Source organism: Xyrauchen texanus, chromosome 30 (assembly GCF_025860055.1).
Source record: "Xyrauchen texanus isolate HMW12.3.18 chromosome 30, RBS_HiC_50CHRs, whole genome shotgun sequence".
Classification (NCBI taxonomy): domain Eukaryota; kingdom Metazoa; phylum Chordata; class Actinopteri; order Cypriniformes; family Catostomidae; genus Xyrauchen; species Xyrauchen texanus.
The window spans coordinates 36,143,641-36,154,096 of record NC_068305.1 but is presented as its reverse complement, the minus strand read 5'-3'; the positions used below and the strand labels follow the sequence as shown (position 1 = coordinate 36,154,096).

Sequence of the window (10,456 nt, the reverse complement as noted above, 5' to 3'; positions counted from 1 at the left end):
CATTTTGTGCTGCATGTGTAACAGGAGCCAGATATCTGGTACGAGATAGCTGTGCAGTGCATGTATACATCACTCTCCTGGCCTCAAGAGGTGCACTAGCGACTGATGCTAGAGGCTGTAGCCTTTAGCCACCTCGTTAGTGTGCCCGCCTCCCATGCCAGTTGATGCTGGTTCGAAAGCTGCTCGGAGTGGGTCGAGCAGGACCGGTTACACATGCATGGCAGTAGCCATGGCAGTAGCCAACAACACAAATAAACGGTTTAGAATGTTAATGTCAATGCGCCCAGTGTAAACATCAATGGACGCTCCGGGTGTAGACAGGTTACTCCACTGCTGGTTAGGTTGAGGATTAGGGTTTACTAAAAATACAACTCACTTTTGGTGCCACTTTGTGAGATTTCACCTGGAAACTGGAACTCACACAAGCTCATATTTTCAACAACAGTTATTTATTTTGACACTGGGGGCAGTGGTTCGAATTTCGGTAAGCACAGACTGATTCCAGCAGCAAAACTTTCAACCTTCTGCCTCTGAATTCACAGTGAGATTGGTCTGATAATAAAATGGTAATCGGGAGTGGGCCATTGAGACCTATTAAAAACGTAATCGCAGGGAATTCTCATTTACATGAGGAGGGGGATCGCATTTACATCTAAATGGTAATTAGTCTACATGGAAAGTCCCAACCCAAAGTCCCAGCATGTGGCTATAGAATGCTCAATTGTCTAGATTCAGTAAGATTTACTGAGTAGAAAGTGGTGTTTATGTACCTGCCTCTGCATAACTTGCATCAAGCCTAACAGATATATTTTTTAAAACAATGGGTGATCATTTTGCACTATTCATTTTTGCTTCATAATATTGTAAAAGGTTGTTTTGATAAACAGGCTTACAGTGCATTTTCACCTTATTTTCTGCTGAGTTTAGAACACAGCAAAAATAGGATCAACGCTTCATATACAGTATGAATGCTGTAATTATTGAAATGGTGCAAAACAACAATCGCACTGCATAAGCAAGTTGTGTGAAACAGGCCAAAAGGTTTTTAGAAGACTACCCTAATAAAAAGTTGGATACAAGTTTAACTGGCTTCTATGTTACTGTTTTAGTTAGAAAAATGTTATATGATTGTCTCATTTGCACACATTCTTTGATAATGTAACAATACACATCACCTGTTAAGTATCAATGCAAGAAGTTATCCTAGGTCACGACCTTACGTATGCATATGCTTACGTTTGGTGACCTTCAGGGTTACTTCAGCATCACTTAATTCTGACCGTGGCTGATCAGACAAATGCAACAATTTCATTTGAACTCCAAATATAGATTTGATCTTTAAAGTTTGATGCAAGAAATGGTCAGAGGTCGCTGATCTTCCCAGCTACGGATGAAAGATTCTGCTAGCATCATAATGTGCCTGAAAGCGGAATATTTCATACAGGTCATCTGTGATGTTATACCCAGGAAATAAACCATCACACTGGAATTTTTACCCAGAGGCTGCAGTAGTCAACCATTTAGGGAACCAAAGTGATAACTTTGAGCAAATAATGAGATAAAATTGAAAAGATTACATTATATCCAATCAGAGAATAATTACATCAACAACCAATCCATTAGATAATGATTTTAGATTTTATAATGGGGCACTGGGGCACATTTTAAACACACAAACACCTCCCTTCACACCCTTGCATATAAACACACACATATACCAGTATACCTTGTGGACACAATATCTTGGCTGGGTGCAGCCCACACTGGTAGACAATAAGGCAAAGATAAACATTCTTTCAATTTGTCGCAATCCTCTTGTTTTGAGTAATTAAGGCTACTTAACATGCATTGTGAAGTGTTATCCCTTAATCTAAAGCACCTTTGGCCAATGGAGAGCTTAGAGTACTATGTTCATGACCTAACATTTAGTCAACAGGGTGAATATTAGGGGAGTGGCAAATAAGAACTAAAGAAAAAAAAACTTAGTTATGACCAAAATGAAAAGTTGATAATCCACAGAGTGCTAAAAAAAACGTTTCCCTCAGTTTCAGTGTTGGCGTGGTTACTGGGTTTGCCTTGAATTGATTTATTTGAATTTTAACCAAGTAACTGTATATGCTGTACCATATTAAACAAATTCCATCCTAAGATATCTTTAAGTGAAAAACTGATTTGTGCACCATATACACACTTTTACTGGTAGAGACTAGTAGAGACCATTATCACCCGAGGAATGGAATGCATCAGTGTATTTTAATTGCTAAGTGGATGATCCAGAGATTATCTCTCATAAGATGTTATTGTCTTGGAAACACACAAAGATATCTTTTGATCTCAATGGGGTTTAATCTACTGCTGTCTCTCCCATCTCAAAAGCCCAGTTGCTTTTGTCAAAACAAACTTGCCATCAACACATAATTGAAATGAATACCTGCACCCAATGAGGGGTTTTCAAATGCGGATTCCTTCTACACATGTGCAGTTGACCAAGCAGACACCTAAGGAATTGTCTAACAGCAGTGGTTGCAGTCTGACTTTCTTTATCGCTGACAATTGACATCCATGGATTTGAGTATATATGCCCCTCAAAAGTACTGTATGTCAACTGTTATTCCCTATGAAGTACACAAAAAAAAACATTTTATGCCAGTTAAGGTATACAAGCACAATTTCCTTTCCTCACATAAATTTCTTAGCACTAAAAATGGACAAGGCAGTTTTCTAGGTCTGATAGCCCCACATTTGTCATACTCTGTCTGCTTATGCTGAATACTGTAGTAACTGAATACATGGCTATTAGAATTTAGGAGACTATTCACTTTAAACCCCCTATATGAAAGAGCAAAGGGCATTATGTTTGCTAACTCTTTGTTATGAGTATACCTATTGTAAAACAAGATTTAATCCAGGTATTAACACATCTTGATCAATGATAACCAGGGATTTACCTTCTTCAAGAATGACTCATCCTGCTGTGACTGAGGGCTAACATGATACTTCAAAAGGCATTTGACTTGTTCTAGTAGTAGGCTAATAATAAACTACGTATGTTCATGTATTAAAGAGAAAAGGCATAATATAATTTAGGCTACTTATGCAAATAAACACACTGTCGCATTACAGATGCATTTTAACCCCTCACCAATCAATCACGTAGAACATTGTTATTCAAATCAAAAAGAAACATTTTGTCAGAATCGTGTCTGCCAGGGATATAATTGTTATCCCTGCCTTGACAGACAGACAGACAGACAGACAGACAGACAGACAGACAGACAGACAGACAGACAGACAGACAGACAGATAGATAGATAGATAGATAGATAGATAGATAGATAGATAGATAGATAGATAGATAGATAGATAGATAGATAGATAGATAGATAGATAGATAGATAGATAGATAGATAGATAGATAGATAGATAGATAGATAGATGTTTATTTTGTAATCCAGCCTTGATATCATGAACAGTTTATTGCATATACGTCTCCCCGCATGTTTGGATGGATGTATGGATAGTAGGCTCTATAGTACTCTTTATGATCCCTAACATTTTGTTAAAAGCAAATGCCAAAAAACTTCTTTTTTTTTTAGCTACTAGGCTAGTTCACATCTTTATGTGCACTGTAAACCCAATGCTCAAAGTAATTAATTGTACTGAGTAGGGACAAATGTAATCATTCAAATTAGTTCAAATTAATTAATCTTGCTGAGTATTTAGAACTTTTTATTTTGAGTTCACGAAACTGACACTGTTTTATTGTTTTGAGTTTAACAAACTTACATTTTTTTGGTTTGGTAAACTCCAATTGGACAGCATGCTTTGCATGGGATTTGATAGGGAAAGTAAATGTTAAAATTAAGTGTTATTTTATGTGTTTTTGTAACATGAATGAAAAACTTGTAGTGTTTAATGTTTTGTAATGTTGTCATTTAGAAGAGTTCTGTGATGTTGGAGTTTTGAGTTCGAGTTGGATTTACCATTACGGTGAAGAATGGAGCTTAAGATTGAGGACTGATACGAAGTGTGTATGTGTATTATGTTACTGCTTTATCCATTAATAAACAAGTCACTAGTTATACTTTACTTGGGTGAATAAAGTGAAGGAAATAACTGATTTGTGTTACAAAAAATAAATAAATAATAAAATGGTCCAATCAAAATTTTAAGTTAAGTGCCTTCAAAATGTATGAGTTAGCTTACTCAATTTTTCAAATTAAGAGCAATTAGCTTGCATAAGTATACAAAATCAAAACCTGACAGTTCCACTTACTTAAATGTGTAACTGATGTAACTGATTACCTCATTTTTTTTTTAGTTCTGCTAACTTATTCAGTTTTACAGTGTGGGCATTTTAATAAAAAAACATTATATAGCCTAAGCCTATACCTAGATATAGCTTTATATAAGCCAAATGTGCATTTTATAGGCTGATAGGAATATTGCTGATTCGCTTGAACGATGACAGTCATCGTGACATCACCAGACAAAACCCTCCAGTCAATGGCACAGACACTGCGCGCGATACAGACGACGTTCCCGCAGAGCCGCCAGCGCAACGATTCTCCAGCCAGCCTGTCCTAAGACTTCTGCTGAACAGTACATACTTTAGAAATGTGACACTAATCCTGGAATCTCTGGTTTTGCGTTGTCACATTTGAGAGTGCTTTCTTTGGCCAAAGCATTTGTGCATTTCGTTAAGGTTTACGCTATTCTCAGAACAGTCTGGTAGTTTTGAAGTCTTGCACAAGTATGAACAAGAGGAGGCGACCTGAGTTGCGGCAACTCTTTGTCGTGGGATAAACATCGCTTGTGGATTAAAACGTGAATTCATGAGGAATTTAAGAGGCGACGAGAACGAAGACCGGGCACAGCGCTTCCTCCTTAGGTAACGCTTCAGTTTATTTACTTGGCACTCAAATAGATCAAATAGTCCATTTGCAAAGAATGTGACTGTTTTGAATCAACTGTTATATTGCAAAATAAAAATTTTTACTAAACTATTTCTATATTCTACAATCTAATGTAGGCTATACATGTGACCTGATATGAGAAAAGACATCTATTTTACAGCGTCAGGGAGTAAAGGCGCATATTATTATTAATATTATTATTAATATTATTATTTAAAGAAAACACTTTTCTGCTTCCTTATCATCCGATCTCTTTGTCGTCTTTGTTGCTTGAGTTGTTTTTGCGTATGATCTACCACCTGTAGCCTTACAACACTCCCTCACCCACTTCAACATTTCTCTAGACATTCCCAGTCCTTTTGAAGACTTTCATGCTTTGCATTGCACGATCCAAAGGCAGAGACCCATGTAGACATGCACCCCCACCCAGACGCTGCTCTCTTATCTCCCTCTTTAATTGCAGACTCCATGTCTGCTGTCTTCATGTCTCCTTTCTTTCGATTTCTTTTGATTCCCCCTTTCCTGTTTCATCCCGTTTCTCTGACATCCGCTTTGGAGTCTCCTGCTCGGTGACCGTGATAGCGCACGTTTCTACTGTAGACCAATCTCTTATTATAGCCAGCGGATCTTGTTCGTTTACTTTTTTGTTCATAGCCTCAAAGTGATATAGTAACTTAAATAAAAAAAAAATCCCCAAAAGATCTGCATATCTCTGTGCTTTGAATGTGGCTATATGGATCTTTTTTCATGCGTAATAGATGTTTGGTGATTAAAGTAGGCTACATACAGGTTAGGTGCACATAGGAGTAAAAGCATTCGGCTATGTATACTCTATTCAGTATTCAGAGGGCTTAAAAGTTACAAAGGGGTGATCCATGAACCATTGCGCCTTTGAGCAACACACTTAACCCCAGGTTGCTCCACTGGGGACTGTCCCTACAAGTGTACTGTAAGTCGCTTTCAAAAAGAAAGAAAACCAATGACATGTTTGTAAATGTGTAGTGAAAATAACGAGACAACTAATTTGTATCCACTCTTCACAGGGACTGACTGACCATGGTCGCCGTGGTCCGCGCTCTCATGGTGCTGTTGCTCGGTCAGGTGTTGCTGGGAGGTGCCGCTGGACTCATTCCTGAGATCGACCGACGGAAATACGGTGATTCGGGGAGACACGCGCCGGAGCGGTCCGACATAAGCTCTCTAAGCGAATTCGAGCTTCGGCTGCTCAATATGTTCGGACTGAAGCGTAGACCCACGCCGAGCAAATCGGCGGTGGTTCCTCAGTACATGCTGGACCTGTATTATATGCACTCTGAGAATGATGACCAGAACGCGCGGCGCCCGAGAAGCGCGATGGGAACGCACGCTGAACGGGCGGCCAGCAGAGCGAACACTATAAGATGTTTTCATCACGAAGGTGAGAATTATGTTTTCACCTGTGTATCAGTGATGAACTCTACTTCCCATGAGTGTTAATAGACCTTTTGTAGCGGAGCACTATATTACATTTTTGGCAGAGACGAAAATTAGGCTATGAGGGATAGAAGTACAGCCTGTTGTGGGTTGTTGTTGTTTATTGATCGTTCATCTGATGTAACAGTGAAAATACATTTTCCCCCAAAAGAAAGCCAGTAGACAAAATACTCCAGACAATTAGTGATCCAGGACCTATAGTTAGCTATCCAGCTTTGACGTCACAGCCTCGTTTTCATTCCCGTCAAAAATCAAATATGGCGCTAAACTGAATAAGGTTTTTACATTTTGTGCAACACGCAGTACTTTCCGTTCCTGATTTAGTTGTATTGTTAATGCATACACTTAAACATTACATTTTGTGGTTTAAAAAAGTGGCATTTGAAAAATGTGTCATTTAAAAGCTTAAAAACGTAGTGAGGAATGAAGTGATGCAACCATTTGGAAACTATTGACATTCCACAAACAGCTCTCACTATTATTAAAGACGTAAGAAATTGCATCCTAATGACGACTTTACACAAAATAATTGATAGTGTTTGAGTGCACTTAATAGTAGTTTTCCAGACAAGGTGTGGAGCTGCATCCATGCCCTAGATATTTTCCAAGAATCCAGGGTGCTATTTGCCCAGATAGTTTCAGTGTTCCCCAATCATTTTAAGTTTAGTTCTGTCATTCATCTTTTTATAGCCATTTGAAGGGGCTAGTGTAATAGAGTTGAGTTGTGCTCAACACTTTATCTCATGCCCATGTAATTTAAGCCAAACTGCTTGAGCCAGTCTGGGACTGTGGGTGGCTTTGTGTGTGAATGGTCAGATTTATATTCACTTAAAAGAGAATCAGATATTTTTTTAATGAAATCAAACCAAGTGTAATCAGGTGACACCTCAATTAAGTCTCTTTTAGGCGTGTTATCTGATTTAAACGATTCAAGAAACATGCCCTCTCTTGCTCTGGATGATTTGAGCCTGTGAAAATGACAGGCCTTGTTGCATAGCTTCATGGAAGTCTTCTCCCTGGAGTCTGTTCAGAGGTTAACATAAAGTGTGGCACGAAAACACAGTTTTCTGAGGTTTTGTATCCTGATTTAGAAACCTTTCACTTTAGTGTCCATAGGATTTCTATGACATACAGCCATTTTGTGACAGAACACAGAAACAATCACTCTACGTGCTTTACTGCATAGTGCTTTTTGGTGGGAGGGATCAATTAGATAGTCATTACAGGCTTCTGGACAGTAAAAGGACACATAGTTTGATGTATGACATCCAGTGGTTGAGTTGATACACTGCAAACAGGGATTAGGATGCTTCTTTCGTGATTATGATGAAACAAATCAATTAAGTATTTCTATTCAATGTCTTTCTTGTTTACAACCATTTACACGCGTTTCTCATGCACCACCCATGACTCAGGTTTTTCTGGTTGTTTTAATTTGGTCAACTCCATATTAGGGAACATGACTGTATTTCTAACTCCCTCAATAAGTATGTCGTAATATTATGTAATAATTTTAGAGTTCCCTCACTTTTCCTGACAAATAGTTGATACGGTGCTGGTTAAAAGCCTGATAGCTTTGATTTAATGTCAGTCCATTTGTTCAGCGTGTCGAGCGATTCTTAGTTGTGATAAGCAGTCGGTTTGAAGATAGCTGTCATACACATACTACTCGCCATTTTCTGTTGCCTCCTTGTTTCCAAACAGAAATTAGGAATGCCAATACACTCATAACTCTGGCTGACTACTTGAGACAAGCCCAAACATGTTCACAGTCACTCCCCCTCTAGATAGATTGACTGAGAGAAAGAAAAGGAAAAGGTGAAGAAAAACAGACAGAAAGAGGGAAAGAAAGAGCTGGGCTTTCCCAAAGCATGCTTATCTTCTGTAGGCACTTTGTGATTATGAAGCAGATAGGTTGGATTATTGGGAATGGAATTTCCAAAACGTCTCTTTTCAAAAGAGATTAAGGGAGCTCTTTGGTCTGAGAACGTTTTATTTTAGGGCATCGAGTCGTAGGAGTAGCTGTTCCTACGCTGATTGCAACCTCTATTGAATAAATACTTTGGAAACAAGAGAATGTTGTCACTCTACAGTTGCACAAACAGCCTCGCACTTGCAGCTAGTCTTTCATTTTAAGGATGTTTTAACACCTGGTTCTAACATCTAAACGCTTGCTCTGGCCAGACAAGAAAACGCTAAGTGGACAATTCTATTCAATGTCACAAAAATGCCACGTTTCAGCATGAAGTTAATGGAAGCTAATCACGTTGAGCTCGAATTTACCTCTCTTCAGACAACTAGAGTTGACGTGAACAAATTTCTGTTGTTTTAGCAAAATTTACAACTTCTACAACAATGTTTCTAATTGTCTGACACTTTCTTCAATTTCCAGAGGCTTTGGAGGCACTGTCCAGCATGAAAGGAAAAACAACTCAGCAGTTTTTCTTCAACTTAATCTCCGTTCCCATCGAGGAGCTAATCACCGCTGCAGAACTACGTATTTTCAGGGACCAGGTTCTTACTGACACAACAGCCCCGACCAATAGCAGCAGTGCAGGTGGCTTCCACCGAATTAATATTTACGAGGTGTTTAGGCCAGCGCTATCCCCCACCAAAGAGCCTCTTACTAGACTTATTGACACCCGTCATGTGCAGGACTCTCACACACGTTGGGAGAGCTTTGACGTGGGCTCTGTTGTGGCACGCTGGGCGAGCGACTCCAGGCATAACCACGGCTTCTTGGTGGAGGTGCTCCATCCTGAGGAGACGGAAGGACCAGAGGAGGCCAACAGCAACCGGAGGAGGCATGTAAGGGTGAGTCGTTCCCTCCATGGCGATGAGGACTCGTGGTCGCAAGCCCGACCCCTGCTGGTCACATACAGCCACGACAGCCAGGGCAACGCTGTCCTTCATACGAACCGAGAGAAGCGGCAGGCGCGGCGAGGGCCAAAGCGCAGGAAACAGCACCAGCGCACAAACTGCAGGCGGCACAACCTCTATGTGGACTTCAGTGACGTAGGCTGGAACGAGTGGATTGTGGCGCCGCCCGGCTATCACGCATTCTACTGTCATGGCGAGTGTCCCTTTCCTCTGTCAGACCACCTCAACTCCACCAATCACGCCATCGTCCAGACATTGGTGAACTCGGTCAATTCGAACATTCCGAGAGCCTGTTGCGTACCAACGGAACTTAGTCCCATTTCTCTGCTCTACCTGGACGAGTACGGGAAAGTAATTCTTAAAAACTACCAGGACATGGTGGTTGAGGGCTGCGGGTGCCGATGAGAACTATGTCTACCCAATGAAGACTTTTATTTATACAAAAGAACTTTCAAAGAGCTATTTTGGAAGAAGAAAAAATATATGAATATATTTATGCTGACTGATCAAAAAATGGGAAAATAAATATTTTAAGGAGAGAGTGCTTGCTTTTTCCAGTGGTTCTAAAGATGTTTTTATTCGTCCCATGTACATTTCAAAATGAGTGCTAAAGCACATGAAGTATAATGATCAGATTTTTATTATGTATTTATTGCATAACCACTTTATTTGTAAATGCTGTGTATTTATCATGAAAAATATATGACCTTCATTCAATGTGCATCTGGGAATACATTATTTGAAACCAAAAAATAAACCATGGATGATGAAGTTCCCTTTCAAAGTCATGATATAACAAATATACTGTTGCCTTGACCACTCTAGAGTGCCTTTTGTTATATGAAATCATGGACTTTTTCTATAGGCAGTTTATTTTATGCTATGTTCAAATGGTGATAATCTGATAAACAGGATTAAAAGGCACAGTTTGTCTCTTGAGCTTGCTAGCATTCCGGCATGGTCATAAGTCACAGTGGCATTTTTTTGGCACTATCAGCCTTGAAGTGTCTTGGGCACTTAAAAGTAACTGATCAAATAGAATCAAGAGCAGCATATTAGGTAAACCTGAGACAGTGGTGTTTTTAAAAGAGTTATCAATCTAATTTCAACAATCAAAAAATTAATATAAGCTTGCATCTGATTATTTTTCTAGTGATTGATCCATTTGGAAAACAGATACAGTTTTG

General features: G+C 39.4%; 1 protein-coding gene across 2 annotated transcripts; it reads left to right on the top strand.

Moving 5' to 3' along the window:
* Positions 1-4,538: 4,538 nt before the first annotated feature.
* On the top strand, positions 4,539-10,062 carry LOC127624075 (bone morphogenetic protein 2-like). 2 transcript variants are annotated; one of them, XM_052098712.1, is made up of 3 exons: positions 4,539-4,891; positions 5,960-6,333; positions 8,782-10,061. In XM_052098712.1, exons 2-3 carry the CDS (start codon positions 5,973-5,975, stop codon positions 9,672-9,674), a joined length of 1,254 nt encoding a protein of 417 aa, XP_051954672.1. In that variant the 5' UTR covers positions 4,539-4,891; positions 5,960-5,972; the 3' UTR covers positions 9,675-10,061. The 2 variants fall into 2 exon arrangements, with proteins under 2 accessions (XP_051954672.1, XP_051954673.1); XM_052098713.1 differs by lacking the exon at positions 4,539-4,891 and having other exon boundaries at positions 5,973-6,333; positions 8,782-10,062.
* The last annotated feature ends 394 nt before the right edge of the window (positions 10,063-10,456 follow it).